This window comes from Urocitellus parryii, chromosome 12, assembly GCF_045843805.1.
Source record: "Urocitellus parryii isolate mUroPar1 chromosome 12, mUroPar1.hap1, whole genome shotgun sequence".
Taxonomy (NCBI): domain Eukaryota; kingdom Metazoa; phylum Chordata; class Mammalia; order Rodentia; family Sciuridae; genus Urocitellus; species Urocitellus parryii.
Genome location: NC_135542.1, coordinates 96,236,249 through 96,264,085, shown reverse-complemented (window position 1 = coordinate 96,264,085; position 27,837 = coordinate 96,236,249). Strand labels below are relative to the sequence as shown.

The 27,837-nt window shown below is 31.4% G+C and overlaps 1 protein-coding gene across 1 annotated transcript in view; it reads left to right on the top strand.

The window, feature by feature from the left end:
- The first annotated feature begins 372 nt into the window (after nt 1-372).
- Nucleotides 373-27,837, top strand: part of Lrrtm4 (leucine rich repeat transmembrane neuronal 4) — a 731,078-nt gene continuing 703,613 nt past the window's right edge. The window contains exon 1 of the mRNA XM_026397455.2: nt 373-1,950. Within this exon, the coding sequence (XP_026253240.2) occupies nt 373-1,950 (1,578 nt within the window). The remainder of the gene's footprint in view (nt 1,951-27,837) is intronic.

The following is a 27,837-nucleotide window of genomic DNA, read 5'->3' as shown; positions in this document are numbered from 1 at the left end:
CACACTTTTGCAATAGTACATTTCCTTTTGATACTGTTGTTCAACACAGTTAACTAGCCAAATATTATTATTATTATTATTATTATTATTATTAAAATCTCAGCTTCCAGTGAAAAGAAAGGCTCTATGCTTTTCTGTTGAGATACGTACACAGGAACTCCTGAAACTGGGAAAGCCTTTTCTTAGTTCTACAGCTCTGTGGTGATTTGAAGATCAAGGAAGAAAGAATGAAACCTAAACAGCAAATATGCAACACTGAAGAAAATGATGCTTTAGTTAAATGTGTTCCTAAATCAACTGCCCCATTACTGCACTAGACAAAATGCCCCTGATATGAGTAAGCTGGTGGTGATGTATTTTAATAGCTTCACAATGTGCATCTGTCTTCTTTTTAATATTGTAGGTTTCCATTTAATTACGCAGCTGAAAGGCATGAGTGTGGTTCTGGTGCTACTTCCTACACTGCTGCTTGTTGTGCTCACGGGGGCTCAGAGAGCTTGCCCGAAGAACTGCAGATGTGATGGCAAAATTGTGTACTGTGAGTCTCATGCTTTCGCAGATATCCCTGAGAACATTTCTGGAGGGTCACAAGGCTTATCATTAAGGTTCAACAGCATACAGAAGCTCAAATCCAATCAGTTTGCCGGCCTTAACCAGCTTATATGGCTTTATCTCGACCATAATTACATTAGCTCAGTGGATGAAGATGCATTTCAAGGGATCCGTCGACTCAAAGAATTAATTTTAAGCTCCAACAAAATTACCTATCTGCACAATAAAACATTTCACCCAGTTCCCAATCTCCGAAATCTGGACCTCTCCTACAATAAACTTCAGACATTGCAATCTGAACAATTTAAAGGCCTTCGGAAACTCATCATTTTGCACTTGAGGTCTAACTCACTCAAGACTGTGCCGATAAGAGTTTTTCAAGACTGTCGGAATCTTGACTTTCTGGATTTGGGGTACAATCGTCTTAGAAGCCTATCCCGAAATGCTTTTGCTGGCCTTTTGAAATTAAAGGAGCTCCACTTGGAGCACAACCAATTTTCCAAGATCAACTTTGCTCATTTTCCACGTCTCTTCAACCTCCGTTCCATTTACTTACAGTGGAACAGGATTCGCTCAATTAGCCAAGGCTTGACATGGACTTGGAGTTCCTTACACAACTTGGATTTATCAGGGAATGACATCCAAGGAATTGAGCCGGGCACATTTAAATGCCTCCCCAATTTGCAGAAATTGAATTTGGATTCCAACAAGCTTACCAACATCTCACAGGAAACTGTGAATGCGTGGATATCATTAATATCCATTACCTTGTCTGGAAATATGTGGGAATGCAGTCGGAGCATCTGTCCTCTATATTATTGGCTTAAGAATTTCAAAGGTAATAAGGAAAGCACTATGATATGTGCAGGACCTAAGCACATCCAGGGCGAAAAGGTTAGCGATGCTGTGGAAACATACAACATCTGTTCTGAAGTCCAGGTGGTCAATACAGAGAGGTCACACCTGATTCCCCAAACTCCCCACAAGCCTCTGGTTATCCCGAAACCTACCATCTTCAAACCAGATGCCAGCCAACCCACCCTGGAAACACCAAGCCCTTCCCCAGGGTTCCAGATTCCTGGCACAGAGCAAGAGTATGAGCATGTTTCATTTCATAAAATTATCGCAGGGAGTGTGGCTCTGTTTCTCTCAGTGGCCATGATCCTCTTGGTAATCTATGTGTCTTGGAAACGCTATCCAGCCAGCATGAAACAACTCCAACAACACTCTCTCATGAAGAGGCGGCGGAAAAAGGCCAGAGAGTCTGAAAGACAAATGAATTCCCCTTTACAGGAGTATTATGTGGACTACAAGCCTACAAACTCTGAGACCATGGATATATCCGTCAATGGATCTGGGCCCTGCACATATACCATCTCTGGCTCCAGGGAATGTGAGGTATGAACCATGATCCTCCTAAAAGCATTTCTACTGCGGGGAAGGAGAGGTAAATGTTTGAAGCTCTAGAGGTATCTCTAATCACTAGAAAGATTAATGACCCTTTTGCTTTTGGGGTTTTGCTCAGTGTGAAAGGTTACTTAATTAAATTACAACCACCAGGAAATTGACTGCTTTTTTTTTTTTTTTAAATGGTTGAAACTTGAAGGAAGTTCATTCAAGGATGAGATTAAGTTGGAATAAAGCATTATGTTAAAACACCTGTTTTTTTTTTTTTTAAACAGTTTGTATACAGGGGTTGGACTTAAAAACACACACACACCTGAAACTCTTTTCATTCTGAAACTTATGTCTGGTTCTTGGTATTTGACTTTTGTCATGGAGTAAAGAAGGAGGGACCAGCTTAATTTAAAAACAAAGTAAGCTTACCAAAATTTCAGGAGGTAACAAAGAAGATTTAAACCAAAGAGCACTTTACCCAAGGGTTGATTTTTGTTGTAAATTTTCAGTTTTAATTAAAGCATGCAACAGGGATCTCCTAGCCCTGTCACTTGCCGTTTAGTTATTATACCAGCATAGAGAATGTCAGAGGCCTACTGTGTAATTGTATCAAGCTATTAAGGATCCTTCCTTCCTTCCTTCCTTCCTTCCTTCCTTCCTTCCTTCCTTCCTTCCTTCCTTGCTTCCTCCCTCCCTCCCTCCCTCCCTCCCTTCCTTCCTTCCATCCCTTTTTATTATTATTTTTTAAATTACTGGGGACATAGATCACTTTTTGAAGGTTTTTTTTTTTTTTTTTTTTTTTTTTTTTTTTTTTTTAAGTGCTGACTATTTGTGTGAAATGAGAATGAAACTTCAGTTCCAGTTTTGGCTCTGTCCTGGTAACTGATATCAGGAACAATGTTGTGGATGATTTAGCAATAACATAATGACAGGCATAACAGGAACTATTTGTCAGTTTTGCTGTCATCCCTCCCCCCCAAAAAATGACATATGGTCTTGTTAATCTCACCCCAAATTAAATGATGCAAATATTTACAAATAAAAGGAGTAAGGCTTGTTCTGGGTATCTCCCTATCTGTAGAAGCCTTGAACAAAGGTATGCTTTTCATGATATGCTATTTCTGTATACAGGAGAATAAATTCAGACCCAGTTTCGATTATTTAACTTTGAAAATCACTTATAGGACTGTGTTAATGAGTAGAAAAGTAGTCACAAGCTTCTTACTTGTCAATAAATGACACTGGATGTAACTGTTCTTTTCTTGGTAAAACTGATCATAATGTGCAAAGACTCTGACTGCCCAGGCCTTGTTGCTGGAATAAACTAGTGAAGACAGGTTGTGCTCTGGCAATATGCTCTTTTAGTATCTGATTTTAGATGATTTCTTTTTCAAAAGAGTTTTAGTGAGTATTTAAAGACTTTTCCCTTTCTTAGTTATAACAGTTGGAAAACATGATTTTCTCTTTGATAATATATACTTTAATTTTTCCATGATCTTAAATACAAATGCTATTGAAAATGTTTTCAGACAGAGCACTGAATTTGAAACAATATCCAACTCAGTACAAAAATTTTGACTATTGAACTGTTCTCCACAGAATCTATTTTCTCCTTTTTTTGTGTATCATTGAAAAGAAGAAACGGAATCTCAGATAATAAATCCCTGAAAAAAAAATCTGTATAAGCAATTTCCCTTAAAAATAAAGAGAATAAAATATTTCTATAAAAGTCTAACAAAGCTTGATGTTTTTCTTGCAGGCCCACATTGATATAATGCAATGTGAATATAAGTAACACAAAGTTGTACTCTTTTATTCTGGGTTCTCCTTGTATTTTGTGTTCCTCTTAGAGGACAGTAACATAAAAAAAGAAAAGGAAAATCCAGGTCTATTCATTCATTTACTCTTAACTTCTGGAATAGAATGGTAATCTTTATCTAGTGAAATCACCAGAAAGAAGAAAGATTCTTAAAAAAATTAGGACCTAAAAACAGGTGTCCTAAAAGTGTTCCAGCATTTAAATTACACAGGTTATTCCTTTAAAATCCTAGGCATTACCAAGAGAGGAAAAGAGGAAAAAAAAAAAAAGAAAAAGAAAAACTGTGGTACTACTGTGTATTGCATCGATGGAGTATGAGGTTGTGAAATTGCTCCAGCATTATTGAGAATGAAGGGGTTATTAAGGCATTAAAGAAGTAATAATTCTATTGACTATTGTAATGATGCTGTTGAGTCAAAAAGTTTGGTCTGGGGCAGATCAAACTCTCCATGCAGTAAAAAGTGGAAAATGGTAGGCTATATGTTTAACCCTATTGCATTCACTTGGGAAGGTACAGGAGTGCCATCAAACTATATGTAGATGAATATTAACTTGTTTTGAAACACATATATATATATTAAAGCAAGCAACACAGCCAACTATCTCCCTTTTTGACAGGGTATTCAGTTAGATGTGGATAAAAAAATAAGGAAAAGCAAATTATAAGAAATGGTTATTACAAAATCCCCAGTTTATCCTGACTTCTTTGTCAACCCAACAAAAATTTATTCCTATTGAGAAACATCCCTGGAGAGAAAACTTTTCTACAAAATGGAGTCAAGAAAGAGGAATGGTTTTCCTAAGTTTAAAATTATTTTAGGAAGAGTAAATATATGTTGAATTTGAACTCAGCATTATTCATAAATTTCAAATACCAACAGCTTAGTAACTGAAGAACAATTAATCTATTTGTAATACAATTTTATCAAGTAGTTTTTTTTAATTTAAATGCCAAATTCTACCCAGTAAAGACATAAATATTTTACTAGAAATTGTAGCTACAAGTGCTAATTTTCTAAGATTGTGCCTTTAAGAAAAAATTGCATTAAATTGAAAATTTACTTTCTACTTAATTTTATATTCAGTTATGATAATGTAAATATAGTTAAAATATTCATTTATCTGTTTCTTTAAAAGTAGAGAGAGGTATCAAATTTTATTTTTCAAATGACATCTGTAAGCAACTGCATATGTATAACATGCGATTTTCGAACTGATTAATTGTAATTATTTAAAACTTTGCAAGAATACCAAATGACTCCTTTGATATAAGTGGTGTAAACAAGGACAGGGTAGGGACGAAGAGCTTGAGAAGAATATTTACAGTAAACAGGGATGAGAGGTGGGAGGGAAAGGGAGTGAGAAGGGAAATTGCATGGAAATGGAAGGTGATCTTCAGGGTTATACAAAATGTCATATAAGAGGAAAGGAGGGGTAAGACAAGAGAATACAAATGGAAGAAATGATTTACAGTAGAAGGGGTAGAGAGAGAAAAGGGGAGGGGAGGGGAGGGGAGGGGAGGGGGGATAGTAGACAATAGGACAGACAGCAGAATACATCAGACACTAGAAAGGCAATATGTCAATCAATGGAAGGGTAACTGATGTGATACAGCAATTTGTATATGGGGTAAAAGCGGGAGTTCATAATCCACTTGAATCAAACCGTGTAATATGATGTATTAAGAACTATGTAATGTTATGAACGACCAATAAAAAAAAATAAATAAAAATAAAAAAAAATAAAGTTTCAGTTAGACAGGATGAATAAATTCTAAAAAAAAAAAAAAATAAATAAATAAAACTTTGCAAGTTTTAATTTTGAAAAGCCCACATGCATGTATCATACTAATAAATTGAGAAGGAATCTTATAATAACTTAGGCAGTAAAATTTCTCATATCTATAAAAGAGGAATAGAGTAAGATAGTTATGAATAATTAATATGATTAATGGAAGGAGTACAAGAGACACATATATCTCAATCATCATACTTTGAGTGGATCAGTGTGCTTGGTTGAACTGAATCATTTAATTTGTCCTCAGTAAGTATTCAGAAAAGAAAACTGAAAGCCCAGAGGATACCCCTTTGCTTAAAACTCAGGTGGGTTATTGAAAAATTGAGAAAATTGAAATATTTACTTTTGAAAATAGATTATGAACTTATAATCATTATTATATTTATCTCATTAACATTTTCATAGAGGGGCTGGGGATGTGGCTTAAGCCGTAGCGCGCTCGCCTGGCGTGCGTGCAGCCCGGGTTCGATCCTCAGCACCACATACCAACAAAGATGTTGTGTCCGCCGAGAACTAAAAATTAAATATTAAAAAAAATTTCTCTATCTCTCTCTCTCCTCTCTCACTCTCTCTTTAAAAAAAAATTCATAGATTATGAAGTTACGACAATCTGTACACCAAACTTTTCCTTAGACATTGTGAAGAATGAAATTTTGACTACCTGATTCTTCTAGGATTTGTTTTATCAACTGAATATAACAATACATTTATAAAATTAGCTAGTGTGAATAGAGGACAAAAGATGTTTCTAGGTTTTTTTATGTTTAAAAAAAAGTACAAATGGTGAAATGTTAAATGAAAGTAGTCTCTAGACATTCAATAATTGAAATGTAATATTTTATTTTTCCATAATACTGCTATTAAAAAATGGCAGTAGAGATGATAATTTAGGTATATATTTTCCAAATATTTGACACTTTGATTTCATTCTTTAAAGTAAGCATGATAAAAGAACATATCTGTTGACAGGTTTGAACTTCAGGTACTTCTTTCACTACTGCAGTGGGTGGTATAGGCCAATATACACTTCTGTTTATTGAAGGCATTAAATCAAGTTTAAATTATTGATTTCATTGTACTATTGACTTCTTTAGACACTTTAGAAGTTGTCATTTTACAGTGTCCTTAATGGATTCCCAAGGACGCTAAGGCAAGTTCTGTGTTAAAAGAGGATTCTGAGTGAAGCAGATCCAGTATTGAATTTAACTAAGAGTTTATCAATAAAAAGCTACAGAAAATGAACTTTATTTAGGTGGCTGAATACTGTATCACAATAGAATGTTACAATTGAAACTATATATATTCACATAGGATATATTTATATGTACGCAGATGTGTGATTTATATGTGAGTTTGTATTTATATGCACATATGTAATTGGAGCAGGGGACACAAGAGGACAAAGAAATATTAATATTTTTTCATTAGAATTAATGTCCACTTTGAACCTTTTGAAATATTAGTTTTTAAAAAAACATATTGGGCTACAAAATACCAGGATTTGTTAGTTAGGATTATATTTCTTAGGTTAAACATTTTATTATCTTAAATAGTATCTTTCATCTTCATAGTCTAAAATTCTTTTAAAAATCATTTATGGTAGTAAATTAGTGTCTATCCTTCATATTGTCATTGTTGATGTGACTTTGGGTTAGTTACTTAATTTCTCTTTGACCCGTCACTCAAATGAGTGTATTGAAGATTAGCACTGTATTTCCCAACCCAAAGCAATCCTTAGATTAGTAAATCTTGTAAAATTTCAATATCATTTTCAGGACTAAAAAAGCAAGATGAGATATTAAGGGAAAATGAGCTATTTATGTTAATTTGCTGATAAGAATAAAAAATAACTTCTTGAGTTATTAAAAATTGGTGTGTTCAGGTCAAGAGTCGTGTACTGTATCCATGTTTCCTGGAATATGTAACACGCATACACAAATGCATGAGCACATGTGGATGTGCTCACGAATACTTCTCTCTTACATTCTGCCAAGGAGCTAGTTCTTGGGAAAGCACTTAAAGCTATAACTGCTTTTTAAAAAAATTGACTGTCAGAATTTGATCCAATTAAAATCTCTTTTTCAATAGCATTTTCATTAAAATTTGCAAATGGTAGTGGTGAAGAATGACAGCTGCCAAAAAAGGTCTGACATGGCTAAATTAGGAAAGATTTTTATACTGACTGAAACTGGTTCAATTATTTTTCTAGAATTAGCTGGAATTTGCATCTCGCGGGCAAAGTTGGAATAATTGGGCGCTGTCTAAAGACTCCAAACTGTGAAGTCTGACTACCATTTTAGGAATATATGGCTTTGAAAAAAAAAAAAAACTCATAATCTCCACATGATTATAGAACTTCAATTTGTGAGACTTTTCTACACTCAATAAAATCTGATCATTCTTAGTTCTTCTCAAGAATTGCATTTACAGACAGTTTTAAACTTTAGAAGTTGCTCAGTCATATTATCATTGGAACTTGGTGACTCATCTGAGTTTTCATCAGTTTATCATGATTCACTAAATCAATGTGAAAGAGTGGCAACATGTGTATCACAAGATACTAGAAGTTTTGAAAAGTCAGTAGTCTTTTGATCAGTGAAAAGCATGAAGTACTGTTGAATATGCTTTAAAAATTAAAATTGCTTTTTATAGAACCAGAAGACCCATCATTCATGGAGTCAGTTTAATAAAAATCTCAATATTCTTAAAAGGGAAAAGAAATTATGGGGCTATTTTTCTATTGCACTCCATAAGCCATTAAAATTTTAACTGTGAGCTGAGGAAAGTTGGGTAAAACACAGTATTTCCTATAGTATCAAAACCACTGATTTTTAATGAATATCTGCTGACTACTGCTAGACATGTACAAAGCCTATATATTTAAACTCCTGCTCTAGGGTTTAAATACTGCCAAAAGAAATTAATGTCTAGATAAATACAAGATGAGTCCATTCAAAAAATAAAATATGTGACTTCATCAACTATATTGTAATATTTATAAATACAAGGTTTGCAAGTGAAATGAAAGAAAAGCCTTATACACATTAAGAAAAGGTAGAAAAAATGGGGAAAATTTAAAAATCTTCAGACATATCTTGTACAAAAATTATGAAGAAGCATGACTTATCAAATCAAACAATAAAAAAATACATAACTAAGGTTGTGGTATTTAGAAATGTTGTTTGCTCGTGAAAATGAATTATCCTAATATCTTTTTGTGTTGAACAGAAATGATTCTGTTCAACACAAATATAAAAGTAACTAAAATATTATTGCATTTAATGAGTTACATACAATTAAATACCCATATATCATATGTAATTATTTATAAAATGCTGAAATATATATTATATAAAAACAGTAGAGTAACACACATTTCACTTTTGAATAAACCTAGTTCTATCCTAACTTTTCCAGTTTATAGGATTTGTGTCCAAAGCCAACATTCTGGATAGATACAAAAAAAGGGAATTTAAAGTCATAAAAAAACCCTTCTTGTTGCCTCTGTCATTGCCTCAGTTCAGTCTTTTTCAGAAATTTGGGATCTCCTTACTACCATCTCTTGGAAGGTGGTATTTTCTGCTTTACCCCAGTTTTCCAATTTTTACTGAATTTTCACACTTCAAAGATAGGGGCAAAGACTTATTCATTAAATCCAGCAAGAAAGATCATCTTATTCCTTGCCTTATATATTGAAAACACATTTTTTTCCTAATAAAAATAAGTTACAGTACATATTTTAGTCAAGTTTTAAAATAAAATTGTAAGTTCAAAAGAGAAGTTTCAGCTTCAAAACCTCTAGCACACATGTATAATTTTAATTTTTATCTAATCTGTTAATTATTAGAATCTTCAAATTTTCATGGAACTTAACAATGGAAACGATTTTTTTATATTTGAATATTTATTTTAAAAGCTTACTTGTTTCACAGCCTACAAACTAAGTTGAATATTGATAGGTTAAGAGAAGTTGTTCTTTCTTTAGGATCTAGGAAAAGAAAAACTATATTTCAAAATAGGAATACATAGAGTTATGAATTAATTCTATTCGGAAAATTTTATAGTAAAAGGAAAACCACGTGGACACTAATTTTGGAATAACAAATGATACAGAGAAGGAGAAAAACATGCTTGAGAAGGTTTTGTTCTGAAAAGGTTATAATACTTAATTCATCTGAACTCTATATTTTTACTTTAAAGGATTAACAATTGTTTAGCTACCTTCTTTTAAAAATAAATGTCATTTTATAAAGCAATGAAATTGCACAGATAGTATTAAAACAAACTAGCAGAAATAGTCTGGGTATAAATTCAATACTTTCTTTTTCAATTTTTCCTTCCTCCTTCAAGTCACACTTACTGACTCATTGGTTCTTTCTTCTACTCCTCGACATCTACATAATTTAGGTGTTGAGAATTATTTAAAGGTGATTTTTAAATTTCTTTTAATAATTCAATAAATGTATGAAATACATTTATGTTCAAATGAATCCCTAACTATATCACTCGTTTATTACATCTTCATTTTGATCATGATGCATCTCACTACTGAAATATTTGATATTTATAAATTTATATTGACACCAATAATCATCAAGTATTTCTAAAAGACTAGGAAAAAATGGAAAAAAAAAACAATTATATCTAAGTTTTTTTTGGTTACCTTAGATGAAAAATTGATATTCTCTTCTGTGTTTATAGATCTGTAAAAGTAATAGCAGAGAGGTCAGCCTTGAAGCCCTTCAGGTTGATGGTCTAACCACAACATGGACTGATATTACATTGGTCCAATGGTTGGATCAAGGGTGAAAGAGAGGTCTCATATTTGAAACTGAATCACTTTACTTCTCTAGTATTGGACAAGTAAATATATATCTGACCTTTCTCTGATATAATTTTTCTATCTATTGAACTGGGATAATAACTTTCCAAGTAACTTGCTGAAATGATTAATGAGGTATTATTTGAAAAACCACTCTGAACTCCTTCTTAAAAGAGTTAGTGTAAATATAAATGATTATTAACTATATGCCCAACTATCTACTGAAAAATGCAAAATTTGATGTGGCTGTATTATTTTCATTGTTATTACTAGTTATATAGATGCTTACAATCCTCCCTGATGTAGAAACAAGTATTGTGGTTACATTTTAACTGAGGTGAATAATAAACCTGACCTTTCAGTCCCTTCTCTGATCTGTAATTCAGTTTGGGTATCCAACAGTAATATTTAATAATACCTCGAGATTTGTAAAATAGTCCCTTGGTTGAACATTTTATTCACCTTTCTCAGAAAGCAGCATTATAATTCTTTTATTGGTACTAACTCTGGAAATGAAATGGGTTATAGAAACAACTTATAAGTTCTCAATCTCATCAAATATTGCTCTTTCAGTTCATTTTCTTAACAAGTGAAGGAAGTTTTAATGCCTCAAATGTTTATGGATCTCAAATAGTGATTTTCAACAATATATGGAACAACCCTTATGGATTAAAAAGTTAATAACTAACTTCAAGAACTGATAATTCTGTAGCATACACACACAGTCATTCATGGCTTAAAAACAGGGATGTGTTCTGAGAAATGCTTCTTAATGGAGATTTCTCATTTCATCACTGTGTGAGCATCGTAGAATGCACTTAAATAAACTAAGATTGCTAAACTGTCACTGGGGAATGTAATCCAATGGACCACCATCATGTACTTAGTACTGTGTCAACTGAGATGTTGATATATAGCATACAGCTCTGTGTGTGTGTATACACACACACACACACACACACACATATATATATATCTTTAATGCTTTGATGTGTGTAATATTTATATTTGTTGAATATAAACTGAGTTCTTATTTGTTGCAGAAACATGTATTGCATCATTCTTATTTTTGTGTCCTTTTAAGGTGAAATACGTTTTTAAGTTTCCTCATGGACCATTTCCCATAATACCTTTGTGTGCTATTAAATAGAGAAGGCAACAGTGGGAATGGTCCTTAGCAAATTCAAAATCCATACAAACAAAAAAATAAATAATAAAATAAGAATCTTCTCTTTGCTAGAGAAGACAAGGGGCATGCTTTGTGATTGGAAAAGCAGAATTATTCCAGTATGGGGAATTCTGCTCATTGATATGTCTATTATAATTTGATTTTCTGGAATAGAGGAAATAACCACAGGATGGGTTCGGGGATCCACAGCTCACTATGAGATGTACCTGAGCTAAAACTCCAGTCATCACCTGACCTCCACAAGTTCTTACTCTGACCGGAGGATCACAGGGATGTTTTGGATCATAAGATATTAGTGTCATTTCAATAATTGTCTAGAAAGCCACCAAATGAAATCACTTCACATTACTCAATGCACAGTCAACTTGGCAAACTGCTTCAGATCCCTTTGGGGAGGGCTTGGAGAAATAGGAACACTATAATTTTGGAAAAGGTAGCAGATCTTTTTCTCGATGGGATCTGGCCTCGGTTTCATTCAATGTGTTGTATGTTTGTCAGTTGGCTCACATGTGGGAATAGCTTGTAGAGTTGTGATTCTCTCTTGGCGATTCAAGTTAGACTTCAGTTAATTCACCCTGGAATTCATGTGCTTATCCAGACCAAGAATGAATTTAGTAGAGTGCCCATGCACTTCTTTTCTAGGGACAATGTGATCGTCTAGCCAGCATCTTCTGTCTCTTGTGAACCAGGCTATTCTTATGGCTTTGACTTTGTTGTCATCCTGTTAATGATGCCTGTCTTGTCTATGGTGATGAAGAGCTCAGCCAGGACTGTAAAATCCTGGATCCTATTGTTTTCATTACATTTAAGGATCTCAAATTCAACTGTTCCCACTACAGTTTCTGAACCATACAGAGCAACCACAGAACTGATAACCCTAAACTTTCTTTACGCTTTTTTTCCTACCTATATTGGGTCATGGCCTTTGGTACTCTAAACAGAACTTCTTTTTATTTTAATTTTTATTTAATTTTGAGAAACATTGCTTAAACCAGGCAGGGCTGCACACCTATAATCCCAGTGACTTGGGAATTTGAGACAGGAAGATCCCAAGTTCAAGACCAACCTCTTCAACCTAGCAAGACTCTGTGTCAAAGTAAAATTAAAATAGGACTGGAGATGGAGCTCAGTGGTAGAACACCCCTGGGTTCAATCCTCAGTACCAAAACAAACAAACAGCAACAGTAACAAAATACTGCCTAGATCCCAACTTTGTAACTTGTGACAGATTGAAAACTTTAGATATAAAATTTTAACCTTTTGCAAATTACAATTCCTTTTGCTCTCTGTCCACATATGATGCTCTTTTTTTCAAATGACTGGAAAGTAAGAGATGCTTCAGAATCAGTTTCCAACATGTTTTCCCTTCAATTTTGGTATTACATCTTTTTTTTTTTTGGAATAAATACACACAAGTGCACAAATATGAGTCTCCAGCAAAAATATGAAGATGCACAAAGATCACTGGGAGAGAAAATAATTTTTATTCTCTTTCTCATTGAATTTTTTCTGAAACTTTATTGAAACATGGTGATTTATTATATACCAAAATATATCATTATATAATACAATGTTGTCAAACTCATTTCCACCCTACTCATAAAAACAATTAGAAAGACACATATTTTTTCTGAAGTTTGAACTCTAATAACTTTGTGGATTGACTTGATGTGTTTATTTTCCATTGCTTTCTAATTATAAAATAAATGAATGCTTGCATAAAAAATTTTGAAATGTTGAAAACCTAAAATTATTTATAAATGAACCAAAACTGTTACCAAAAAACTGTAATATGCAAAGATACTATTTTAGATTTTCTCCTATCATATGTACAGGTATGTGAGTATGGAAATTATACAAAATTATCTGGTATTGGAAACTATGTAAGTTTGTAAACTGTTTCTTTCAAATTCACATTTTGTGATAAATAGGAGTACTTATTTAATATTTTTAAAAAATTTATCCCTACAATGTGCCAGGTTTTATTTAAGCATTTCTTTTTTTGGTGGACAGTTATTATGCTCTGTTTCATTGTCATAAATATATCTTAAATGAATTAATGAATATACATTCTTAGAAGAAGAAAAACTTGGCCAAAGGTAATAAATGTTAATCATATTGCCAAACTTTTTAAAAATGTACTTTTTTTGTATTACCCCAAGTTTTAAAAGTTTCCATTTTTTGACATATATACCAACATTTTTTATCATTTTATAACAAGTTGAAAGGTTATTTATTTATTTATATTTATTTATTTGCAGTACTGAGAATCAAATCCAAGGCCTCATGCATGCTGGGCATGTACTCCACCACTGAGCTATATTCCCAGCTGGACAAATTATTTTTAGTGTTTAATTTTTTAAATCTAATCTAGTAGAATCTTTAAAAAAAAATGATTTGTGTTATTGGGTTTTTTATTTTGACATATACCATATTAACAGTTCTTGAGATCCGAGACCCAAAATAATGAGTTTAAATATAATCTTTAAAATTGCTTTTTTTTTTTAAAGAACTTTCCTGTCATGGGTATAGCAAACATACATTTTGCTTTCATCATTTCCTTTACAAGCCTATATATATATATGATTTACTTTACATACTATACTAAAGAAAGAGCTACCTTGTTTTTTGCACCTAATAATTATAATTTTTTAAGGATGTTTTATATGACAGTAATATAAAATTTTCATACATCCAAATCATATTTGTACTTTCAATATTTCCCATGGGATTTACTTTCTATCATTGTGTCATTCATGTGTCCTTAAAGAACATTAAAATTTTACAATATGTTTTAATTTTTATAAATAGTTGTCCTTGATTCAACCAGCAAATTATACATGTTTTTAATTATATTGGTTTATCTTCTGTATTTTATTTGAGGTAACATTTTGTATTTCTCTTTTTTCTCCGATGAACATACACATGTTATTTTAATTATGAATATATAAGCCTATGAATTAATTCTTAGATGATGGAAATCTTTAAAATTGTTATAAGGAATTCTTAAGAATAGTATAAAAATGGCTCTGTTTGTATCATATGCTCTGTTTGTATCATATGCTCTATTTGTATCATGACTCCAGAGTTGATTTGCTTTATTTTAAAATTCTAAGATATAAAATATATACTTCTATAGCTATCTGTAGTTATCAATATTTTGATTATATCTATTAAATTGACTAAAATTTTTAGAATACTATTATATAATTATGATGATGTGGAGCAACTATTTTTATTCTTAAAATAATGAGACTGCCTATTTTATTTCTTCCATTTTATATTCCTTCCTTCCTTCCTTTCTTCCTTCCTTCCTTCCTTCCTTCCTTCCTTCCTTCCTTCCTTCCTTCCTTCCTTCCTTCCTTCCTTCCTTCTTTCTTTCCTTCTTCTTTCTTTCTTTCTTTCTTTCTTTCTTTCTTTCTTTCTTTCTTTCTTTCTTTCTTTCTTTCTTTCTTTCTGTTATTGGGGACTGGATCCAGGAACCCTTAACCCCTGTGCCACATCCCCATACCTTTTTATATTTTATTTTGAGACAGGGTCTCTGAGTTGCTTAGAACCTCGCTAAATTGCTGAGGCTGGCTTTCAACTTGTGATCCTGCTGCCTCCAACTCCAGAGCCACTGAGATTACAGGCATGCCCCATGCACCCAACTCATTTTATCTTTCTATTTATTCATTTACTTATTCACAAAAATATATGTTTACCTATATCAGTAAAACTGGACTTAGTCCTATTTTCACAACAATGGAAAAAATCACTTTGTTTAGCCATATCTAATTTACCACAATTAACATAAATAAAATCAAATTATAAAATCCAAATTTAACCAGGATGGACACTAAATTTTATTAAAGGAAATAAAATTTGTTGTTGTTGTTATTATTGAACCTTTATTTTATTTATTTATTTACATGTGGTGCTGAAAATTATCCAATTATTCAAACATGGTAGGCAAGTGCTCTACCACTGAGCCTTCACCCCAGCCCTAAAGGAATTTTTGTAGTCAGGTTTTTATTTTCTTGTGAGGCATATCTTTTTATCATACATCATAATTTTTACATTATAAATTGTATCTTTTTTATTTTATAATATCACATGTTTTTTGCATTTATAGAATAATATGGTCATTAGTTTGTTTCTCTTTTTTTAGATTAGTTCTCACAGAGTTTACTATTTTGTAATTTTTATTATTCAAGTAAGGGCACCCAACATTATATTCTCTTTATTAGTGAATAATTTATAGTTGTTTGTCTTTTTCTAGCTCTTAAATGGTTAAAATATTGCGCAAATTGTTTTTTCCTCGAAATATGTAAAATATACACCAAAAGCTGCCTTTGTAAATCCTCTTATTAGATATATTGAGAAAATATTATAAATTTTATGTCAAAGGTACTCTTAAATATCTTTTCTGGTTATGTGTTTGTTCATTCAATGGAGTATGGACCATGATGCTGAAAATTGTAAATGAGACTCATGAGCTCTTGCATCTGTACACACAACCTAAGTAAGATGTTTGGATCATTAAATGTATTTTTTTTCCTTAAAATGTTAAATCCTTTCAATATATATTTTTCCTTTAGTCTTGCTTTTTGCATATCACTTTTGTTCATTTAATCTTGCTTATAATTGCTAATGATCTTAAGGTCTGTAGACTTTTTTTTAAAAGACCCTGAGGAGAATTTCCTTCAAATAACAGATAATATTATCTATGTTCTATACTACCCATGTCTGAATGACTCCTATCAATACTCTCTTACTTTATAGGTAAATTTACCTTACTAGTTACTTTTCTCTCTCTTATATAGCCAAATCATTTCTTTGAACAGTATCAGGGGTCAGCAAACTCTTCCTGAAAAGACAAGGTAATAAATATTTTAGATGTTATGGGCCATCTAGTCTAGGGCACATCAACTTTGCAATTGTAGCATGAAAGAAGCCATGAAAAATGTAGAAGGAATGAGTATAACTGTGTACAAATATAAAGGCTTATTTACAAAAACAGGCTGAATTTGGCACATGTGCTGCTTTGCTGACCCTAATTAATATCACTTTCATGACTGAGTGTTACCTTTCAAAAATGAAAAACAGATTTTTCCCACAACCTGAAATCCTATTCTATCTACTCCATCACTATCTTTTTTCCTCCCTTTCTTAGAAATAATTTCAGAAGATTGTACTTCAGTCTGCATTTCCCCATCAATTGCTCAATTTCAATTCTTTAACCCAGTTGCCACTGACCTCATTATCATTAAATTTGATGACTATTTTATGCTTGGCTTTACTTTGATATTTCAATAATATTCAACACAGGACATGTTGTTCTTTCTTCATATATTCTCCTCTTTGGGCCTCTAAATGTGAAATAATTACTTTCCATTTCCTTTGTAAGCTCAAATTCCTTTAAGTATTACATTTTCCTTATTACTGCTTACTTGTTTTCTCTCCTTATACTACTAAATCATCTCTCTACCCCTCTTTCTTAGCCTTTCTCATTTGCACATATGGAAAAGATGATAATTTATTTACTAAAGATAAGTAGGGTATTGATTGTGCGTCTTCTCTATGGTCCCCACATATATGCCAATTTCTTATTTACATCTGAATTCAGATATTTTAGAGACCCCTTAAAGTCCCTTTCCAGAAACAAACTATGATCTTTCTTTCCAAATGTGTTTTTCTTGACTTACCCCTCCTTACCTCTTATATGACATTTTGTATAACCCTGAGGATCGCCTTCCATTTCCATGCAATTTCCCTTCTCACTCCCTTTCCCTCCCACCTCTCATCCCTGTTTACTGTAAATATTCTTCTCAAGTCTTTCAAAACAAATGCTTAGTCTCTTCCTCTTCCTTTATTTATTTAAGCCCTTTAGTGGAGCCCTGTTCATTAGAATGAGTATCTAAACCATTAAATAACTAAAAATAAATAAATAAACAAAACAGGATAACCTGTGCCTTCCCATACATTCACACCACTGTCTCTTTGCTCTCAATTCTCTATCCAAGGAGTCCTCTGCACTCTCTGCACTGGCTGCCTTTTGTGTCCCCCCTATTTGTAATACTGCTTCCTTAGATATCTTGGTATAATCCCCACTCCAGAATGGTACTCACCTCTTCCCCATACTTTCCATTCAGCACCTCCCATGGAAGCAATTACTAAAATCCTAGTGTGTTTAAACTTCCCTGTTTCCTTCTTGTTCATCACCATCTAATTATCCTGTATCATACGTATGCAAGTGAGATTATAACTTTTTTTCACAATGATTTCTTTAGTATCTGTCATTCTTACTTAAATCTTATATGCCCAAAGGAAGATAATTTAATGATGATGTTTATGTTGAATTTTAAAACAACAGGAACTCACTCCATATCGTATATATAATAGGAATTTAATAAATATTTTATAATGAATAAGTAAATGCATTCCTAAATTTTATTTCTTTGTAATTTTCAGCTTTTTAACCTTGAATAGATCATCTTCTTTAAAAATTTCTTGATAAAATTAATCTAGAGAGTTCAGTAAGTTTGCTTCATTTTTTTAAAGTACAAAGCTATAGATTAACTAATTTTGATTTGACCAGTTTTTAATATATACATATTTATTACTGTTCTCACTAATATCTTTTAAATAAAAATGTATGTTCAAAATGAGAAAATGTGTAAAAGTAAAAATGAAGACTACCTTTATATATTTCTCTTATCATTTTCCTCGTATATGTGTGTATATGTATTATTATTACCCCCCAATAATGTAGGTATTCATTTTTATTTATTATATTTTGAGAATTTTCTGTATCAATAAGCATTCATGTATATATAATTTTAGTGAATTATGTTACTTTACTGTACATGGGTTCCAGTTCTATTTTGTTGGCTATCAAAATATTTGGGGAATAAACATATGTAATATGATCTTTTGAACTTATATTTTTTCAAAGTACTTGATGATTCATAATTTATAATGACATTTCAATTCATCTTCTCCATTTAAAAATTTTTGGTTGTTTTTCCTTTTTGTTGATATGTTTCAGTTAAGCTCAAATGTATTTTCTTATTCTTTTGATTTTGGCCACTTTGAATACTAATGAAGCATAAAACTACTTTTTATATTGTATATTCTAATTTCTATAATTTATGTTAATTTTCTTTGCCTGTTCACAATTTTGTTGACTAATAATATAATTTAAATAATTTATTAATTCTTTTGCTTCAGTAAGAACAATAAAGTGTTTTATTTTCAGTGAAATTTTTGCTATATAATAAGAAAATTATTTTTATTCATTTAATTTAATCTATTTATATTATAGTTTCTTTGTTGCACGATACCAAAGTTCATTATAGGACATATTAAATAAATATTCACTTTTGTTTTCATTTAATAGTTTCATGGTGATTGCTTTTTATTTATTTATCATTTCAGCATGAAAATCATTAATTCAACTAACTTTTAAACATTTCTCCAAACTCATTTGTCATTTAATTGCAATGATTACATTTTATTAATTTATAAAGCTGTCAGTAGTTACTTATATATACATTTATGAACATTAACATTTGTGCATATATATTTATGTAGTGTGAGCATGACTTACATTTTCACATATGTATTCTACATATATACAAATATGTATGAAGACATACTCTTCTGTTAAATTTTCCAACTTGCTGGTGGTTTTGCTATGCAATTTAGTTAATTAAGTAGATTAAGTTATGTTTCATTGTTATTATTTAAAGGTTTTTTTGGTATAATTTTCAACCAATTACTGACAAATATAAATATATACATGGGGTTCATTTCTACTGTATTGTTTCTATTGCCTTTTATATTCTCCAAAAATATAATCTAGAAATATGTATTCTAGCAAAAAATCATTGTTAATACTCTGTTTTGTGTTCTTCTGAATAGTTTCTATGAATATATTTTTCCTTTCTAATAATATTATACTAGCTATATCCACCTAATTCTTGTTTGTCTATATGCTTTTGTTTCACATAATATGCTTCAGACATTCTTCCATGACAGTAAACAAAAACTTACCTCATTGTTTTTAGCTTACTAAAATAACTCTCCTTTGGTTGACAAGTGAGATGTTTGAGGATATAAAAATGATCTTTAAAATTATGTTGGTAATCTAATAAAATGACTTTAATATATTTGTTGGACTTGTTTTATTTTTAAAGAATATTCCAGAGGGTATTAATATTGTTCATATTCTAAAGCTTTCATCTTAGGATATGATAAAATTCTATAGATTTTTATGAGTAAAATATGTAGAAAAACACTACAATGTATGCATATTAGATAAATTTTATTTTAAAATGTATTACATATTTTTAATTTTTGTTCACAATATAATTCATTTCTTTTCCATTTTTTTGTATTCTTCTGTTAATATAAATGCAAATTTTGTGTTTATGTATTTATATGGCTTTATTTATAAGGTGCATTTTACAACCAAACATAGTAATATACTGATATTAATTACAATTTTGCTTGAAACTATTATCTTTGTTTTAATAAACAATACAATCTTTGCCCCTGACTTCCAACCCATCCTCGTCACTTCAATTCACATTATTCATTTAATTTTATTGACCAATCTGTTTAACTGATATTGATCAATTAGAAGCTCTGAGTTTGCTCACTAACTTCCCCTTCTCTTGCTTCTGCAATTGTTCTGAGAAGGAAAAGGATTACTGATATTTGGGTCAAGAACATGGAACATTCTAAATCATGGAAGAGTATTTTCAACAGATAGGAACAGTCCTCTGAAAGAGGAAGATACAATAAGATGGTCTGGCAGCAATTCCCAATTAAAAGTCTTCCTACTCTGGAGAAGCAGAATTAGACAAGTTGCTCTGAACTATATAAAGAAAAATTTTTCTTTCTTTATTATATATTATTAGGTTTCCGTTAGCTCTTATTATCTCTGGAGTAGTGAGAACATGAAAACCAAAATAAGCATGTGAGTTTAGGACAAATTGTTAAGTGTGTGCTCTGTTTAATTTTGACTATAGTTAGCTTTTAACTAAGCTTAGGCAAACTCACATGCAAGAGAGGTAAGTAACATACATGGTACACAAAGGGGCAATGTATAAATAATAAGGATTATTATTTTTTGGGGACTGTGGAGACCTACAGTTTGGACTGTGTCTGTGAAGTCAACCAAAATGTAAACAATGTACTGGGCAAAGAAAATAGTTTAACTGAAAGTTCTTCTGTAGCTGTCTACTTACAGTGACTATCTCTAGGCTCTAAAGGGATGAAAAGCTGTCTGAGGCACATGTTGTCCACTGCTGTTTTCCAAAAATAAGGTTAGGAACAAAAATAATAACAGAACTAGACAGCTAATGAAGTTTTTTTGTTTGTTTGTTTAATTCTTTATTTTCACCTCACCTTTATCTTTTTACATCCCAGAGACAAGAGTAACATATGGCATAGCTGGGCGGGTTCAGGTAAGTGTGTAGAAAACAAAGACCAGGAAAATCTTCCTTTCCTTCAGAGACTTACAAATGTCAAGTCAGCTTTTCTTCCATCTATGTTGCCATAGCAAATAAATAAATAAATAAAACTCCTGAACTAGGAAAAGACCTATTAAAAGGTCCTCAGCACTGTTGACATTTTAGGCTAGATAAATGGTGAGGAGAAGGAAGTGAATACTGTAGGCCACATGACTGGCTTCTGTAGATTTTAGCATCAATCCCTATCCTTCAATAGAGACAACTGTGTCTCCAGATCTTGCAAAATGACCCACAGAGGATGTAAAAGTAAAACCACCATAACTGAGAACAACACAGAATCTGGTCTTGGAATACATTTCATTACCCCAAGACCTCTCACTGTGAATCCTAGAACTTCAAAAGTCAGATGTCATACATAGTAATCAAGATATAATCTACACAGAGATAAGTTATATCTTGATCACCTATACAGAGATAGGTAGGTATCTCAAAGTTAAATGAGAACCATTCCAACTTGTATGTAGGTATTTCACTAATTGGTATCAGAATTTTGTTAATGAAGATGATAATATATTTCACTTATCAAGGATTGAGAAGTTTCTGCAGATGACAGACAATAGAATTCAAGTCCCGGGAAAAAATGAAAATAAATAGTAAGTTTTGTGTTGCTATTGTGGTATTGTAGTCATAGAGACATCTTGAAGGAGTAACAATATGGGGTGAAGTAAGTACATGGTAGAATTTCCTGTGGAATATCTGGTTTATTGGAGTAGGCGAACACAAATAGCATCCACCAGCTTTGAAAATACTTAATGTGCAGTTAGGAATCAGTGGATTTAGGAATATGCCTTTGCTTGCTTACCTTGGACACATATGGAAAGGGAAGAGAACTGAGTGAGAAAGTGCTTGCACTTAGTTCAGCATTAGAAACTCTGCAGAGAAGAAGAGTCAGGGGAAAATAAAAAGAAAAAAAATGGTTTTGAGTGCAGTGAATGAAAATGTGCAGGATGAAACTAGCCTCTGGGGAAAAAAAATTGGAATCTGGCAAGACACTTCTGTAATTTTCTACACTCTAAGAAGAGTTTTTCAGATGACATGCTCTATTGGAGGAAGCAATTTTCATGGATGGTAGAATTTTCCCCTATTATATGGAAGAGATATGGTTAAACTCTTGATAAAAGATTTCTTCCAATTGAGTTTGAGGCTCACAGGTAATGAAATCTGAACAAATCTGAACAAATGCCACAGACTGACATGGAGAAGCTAAAATTAAAAAGAAAATACTTTTTTCCCCCACTTCTTTCTTTAGAAAAAAACTAAGACTCAAATATTAGGCTTGCCATGCTTCAGCTCTGGGATCATGAACAGACTATATAGGCTATGTCAACATGTTTTCTTATCTATAAAATAATGATTCTCTTTGTATCCTACAGGGTGCTATGAAGACAGCAGGTAGTCTTTGGTACATAATGACTGTTCTTAAAAAATGATAGCAATTATTGTCATGTGTTATTCTGCTTCTGATGTCCAAATTTACAACCTTAGACATCACTACTTTTGTTGATGTCTATTAGTGTTAACAGTAATTTAAGCCTAGAATAGTATATGTGGCATGCTATTTTGAATATGCTATTATGTTATTATAGAAAATATACAAGATTATATGTATATGTGTATGTACATGTATACACTGTGTGTGAATGCAGATATAGACTTAGACAATTTTTTTTTCAATTCTTAAGACTATAGAAAGGTGTGACATGCAGATGATCTGGAAGAAGACCATGATGACAGGCCCTGAAAAAAATAAAACCACAACCAGAAAGGGAAATTTATAGAAATATTAGTCTACATTAGAAAAGAAGAAGTGTCTCACATCAAATGGCCAAGTTTATACTTTAATAAATTTTTTAAAAAGAGCAGATCATACCCAAACTAAACAGAACCTAATAAAGATTAAAATTGAATTTATCAAATAAAAAGTTAAAAAAATACAGAGAAAATTAAAAAAAAAATAGCTGAGTCCTTGAGAAAGCAATACAACTGAGAAACATCTGATTAGACAGATTTGAAAATATTTAAGACATGCACAGAAATTATCAATAACTGAAATGAGAGAGGTGAGATCTCACATCTTCAAAACATAATATGGAATGGTAAAACCATGTTTTGCCAAATAATTTGATAATTTAGATAAAATTTACCAATCACTTCAAAGATACAAGCTACAATAGTTTACAGAAAAAAATGATTACTGAATATCCCTATGTTTATTTATAAAATTAAGTATGTAAATGTAGGCCTTCCACAAGTAAACATCCATGTGTTGGTGGGATCACTGGTAAATTGTACCAAACAGAAAGAAATAATAAAAATTCTACACAAAATGAAGAAGACTGAAGAGAAAATTGAAAAGAAAAAAATATGGTCCAGCCCATATAAAGAGGAACTCATTATCCCAGTGGCTTGGGAGGCTGAGGCAAGAGGATTGTGAGTTCAAAGCCAGCCTTAGAAACTAAGTGAGACCCTAAGCAACTCAGGGAGAACTTGTCTCTAAATAAAATACAAAAAGGGCTGAGGATATGGCTTAGTGGTTAAGTTCCTCTGGGTTCAAACCCCAGTACCAAAATAAAGAAATGAATAAATAAATTATAGAAAAGAAAACGATAGGTAAACACATCTCACAAATATATGTGCAAAAAAATCTATACACATTTTAGCAAGTCATACTAAAAAATATATAATCATGACCAAGATAAATCTTTATCACAGGAATGCAGTGTTGATATAGTATCCCCACATCAATCAATGTAATTCATCATAAAATTTGAATATAATCATCTAAATACACGCAGATAAAACTCTTGACAAAAAACTAACGTCTATTTTCTAATAAAAATTCAACAAAGTAGGAGCACTAGGAAGCTTCTTAAATCAATCTTGAAAATCTGTGAAAATGATTACTAATATTATCAATAAAGGAACAAACTGATGCTTTCACCTAAGGTCATGAACAAGACACAGGTATGAGTTATCACCTTTCTACTTAACATTATGCAAAAGTTTTAGCCAGTGGAATAAGTCAGGAAAACAAAAAAAAAAGATCCATGTTTTAGATAAAAATATATAAAACTAATTTTATTTGCATATGATATGACCATCAGTTAGAGAATATAAGGAAATATACAACAATTCTAATATTACCTGACACATTTTAAAACTGGCATCAAGATAAACAAGCAGATCACTGGAATAGGATAGAATCCAGAAATAAACCCAAGCACACATATATCTAGTCTTTGACAATAGTGCAATGCAGTTCAAAGGATAAAGCAAAATATTTTCAGTAAATGATTGATATCTGTACATCAAACACAAACAAAAAAATCCTACACTCAAATCAATTTGATTCTATGTATCATAGACCTGAGAATTCTAAAACCATAACATAAGTAGACATAAATGAGAAATCTAAAACATAACAACCTTTTATAACAAAGCATGGAAGAATGAATATCTTTAAAATCTTCTATTAGGTGAAAATATCTTAGATATGACAGATGATATGACCATCACAAAGGTCTGATTCATGAACAAAGTAATAAACTGGACATAATTAAAATAAATCTTATACTTTTAAAGGCATTATTAAGAGAAAGAAAATATAAACTACAGACTAAGAGTAATAGGTAAATTGAAAATAATGGATTACAACAAAAAATTTAAAAAGATATGAATAGGGACTTTCATAAATTGTTGGTGGAAACATAAAGTTGTAAAATCATTTTGAAAATATATTTGGTAGTTTTTTTAAAAGGTGAAATGTGAAAGCAGCCTTGTAACATATCATTTTATTTGTAGGTATTTAACCAAGCGATATAGAAAGTGCATGCCTTACAAAGACTGTACAAAAAGGTATAGCTGCTTTATTTGTAATAACCAACTGGAAATAATCCAAATGGCCATCATCAGGTTATAGGATAAATTCTGGTGTCTCCATATAGTGGGACACTACTCAATAATAAAAAAAGAACACACTATTGATACTAGGATATAGATTAATCTCAAAATATGCATGCTGAATGGAAGAAGCCAAATGAAAAAGAGAAACTTCTATATGGTTCCATATAATTTCTAATAAAACCTTAGGATATACAAACTGATCTATAGTGATAGAAGATCAGTTGTTTCCTGGTAAAGAAGGAGACTAGAGATAGGAGAACTAAATGAGGCCACAAAGAAAGTTCTCAGGGTAGGAAATACATTCACAATTGCGATTATGTTATTGGTTTTGTCAATGCCTCTGCTTCTCAATCAAATTGTATACTTTATATATGTACAGTGTATCCAATGTCAATTATGTTTAAAACATTCAACCATTCTTGAAGTTGAACCTCTGGATGGATCCAGCAAAATAAAAAAAGAAAATAGGAAAGGCCATATACAGTCCTAGTAGCAGAAGCAATGGGGAGAAGCAGCCTCATTTTACATCTGCTTGGATGGAAAACAGAGGATGGACCTTTCTGATCCAAAGGTTTCAGCCTATGGAATATGAAGAGAAATCTAAATGTTGGGGAACTATAGATTGAGTGAACACTAGCATTATCCAACACCCACCAGTGTGGAGGAGAACATGTGACCTTAGGGAACAAGATCAAAGATGATTTGGTTACAGAGAACTAGGGAGTGGATTGCCTGGGGCATGATAAAAACAAGAAGAGGTTTTTAAAAGCACTTGGTTCTTCATTTTTAAAATTTAGTTTATTTTTCCTCTTTTGGATTTCTAACCTCATAGGCAGAAGTTTGGTTGATCGTCTACATCATTATTTGCAACAATAGCAGTTGATTTTATCTGTGCATTTGTTTACCTTATTGAGCAAATACTCTATTGCCATCAATTTATGATGATGTCATTATGGCACATCTATGGAGATGATTTCTTTAACTTATTCATAAAATAGACTTATTTTATGAGGTGTTCTAATTTTCAACCATCATTGTTTTATTACTAGAAATTATTTCTAGGAATAGAAATTTTATTTCTGTTTCATGAAATTTAATGGTAATGTACAACTGAAGTAAATTGGTTATAAAATATTAAGTATTTGTACCAATAACTCTAAAGAAAGCAAGTTAACACTTTTGCAATTTTTATTAGTGAAATTAAACATGATTTTAAAATTATATTGCAAAGCTTTTGGTTGTTTCTGAATCATACTCTATTTTAAACTATATAAATATGGAAATAATGCCTTGATTTTATCCTTATAATTCTTCAATTCTGTAACTTTTGAAAGAAGATATATTTTTCATCATTTTTATATAAATTTTGTGGTCATGGATCTATTGAAATAATCCTTCTCTTCATGAAATAGTATTAAAATATGTATTTTTTAGAAATGAATCAGTTTTTAAAGATATTCAACATTACATAAAATTAATCTTATAAATACTTTGATTTTCTGTGCATTCTTATCTTTCTTGAATGCTGGTGCAAAACATGACATGTTGGCATAAGCCTTTAACCCAGAGACTGGGGAGGATGAAGCAGGAAGATCGACAAGTTCAAGGCCAGACTCAGCCACTTAGCCATACCGTGTCTCAAAAAGGATGAGGGCTGTGGTAAAGCACCCCTGGGTTCAATCCCTAGCACCAAAGCAAGCAAACAAACCAAAAACCTGATGTCAAATATATATATATACATGAACATACACACATTTCTTCTTTCTTGGTTTTGTTTCACAGAGGTTTACATATATTTATTCTGTTTCAAAAATGACTCAAAGAAGTATTTACTGAATATACTATTATGTCTCCAGATTTGTTATCATGAACTCATTTTCCTCATTCAATATTTATTAAATTGTATCTTCTAAATATACATTCTTATAACCTTTATATTAATAAATATAAATTTTAAATTTTAAAATATCCTTTCTTGTAGCATAATGAAAGTATAAAAGGTCATGCTATCAAATTTTGATGCATACATTTCTGATCATTGAACATTTTCAAATGGATTTTATTTGCTGTTTTGTTTTCTATTTTGGCACTAGATTTATTAAAGAGAATGGTATGGTTTTGCCTGTTTGTAAGTGTTGATTTATAAAATTTTAAAGCAATGCTAGTTATTTTCTAGTTTTTTACATTGATTTATTTTTATTTGTGAGGCAGATATTTAGCCATGTTGACTAATGTATAGATAATTTAAGTATCACCAGCTCTAGGTATGAAAATTTATTATTTATTTTTGTGACACAACTTTCAATAAATAAACCTTCCTAATATTGTTTAAAAGATATAATCTCTGCCTCCCTCTTGCTTACTAATCTCTCAATACTTTTGTGTTGATTTTGTAAATAATCCTTACACCTCAATCATTATTTTAATAACAAATTCTTACATTTGATCCTTTCCGTTTTTAGTGTGATTAGATTGGTGTATAGTGACATAACTTTATACTTTTTTAATTGTAAAATTTCAGCAATTTATATGTCTTCAGAATACTATCAATTAGAAATATACATATTGTTACTTTTATATATAAAAAATGATCTTTAAGTGCTATTTTTATTTCATTTTAAATCTGTTATCTTAATTTCCAAAAAATGTCCAAATATATTTCGTAAAATATTTTTAATATTGTAGCTGTTATTTTAAATGTAGGGTTTCTTTCAATTTACAGGATGTAAAATAGTTAACTTTATAGATAATTGTGTTTTAAGAATCACTAGAGCTGGGAAGCAGTGGTGCAAGGCTGTAATCCCTCAGTTTAGGAGGCTGACACAGGAGGATCATG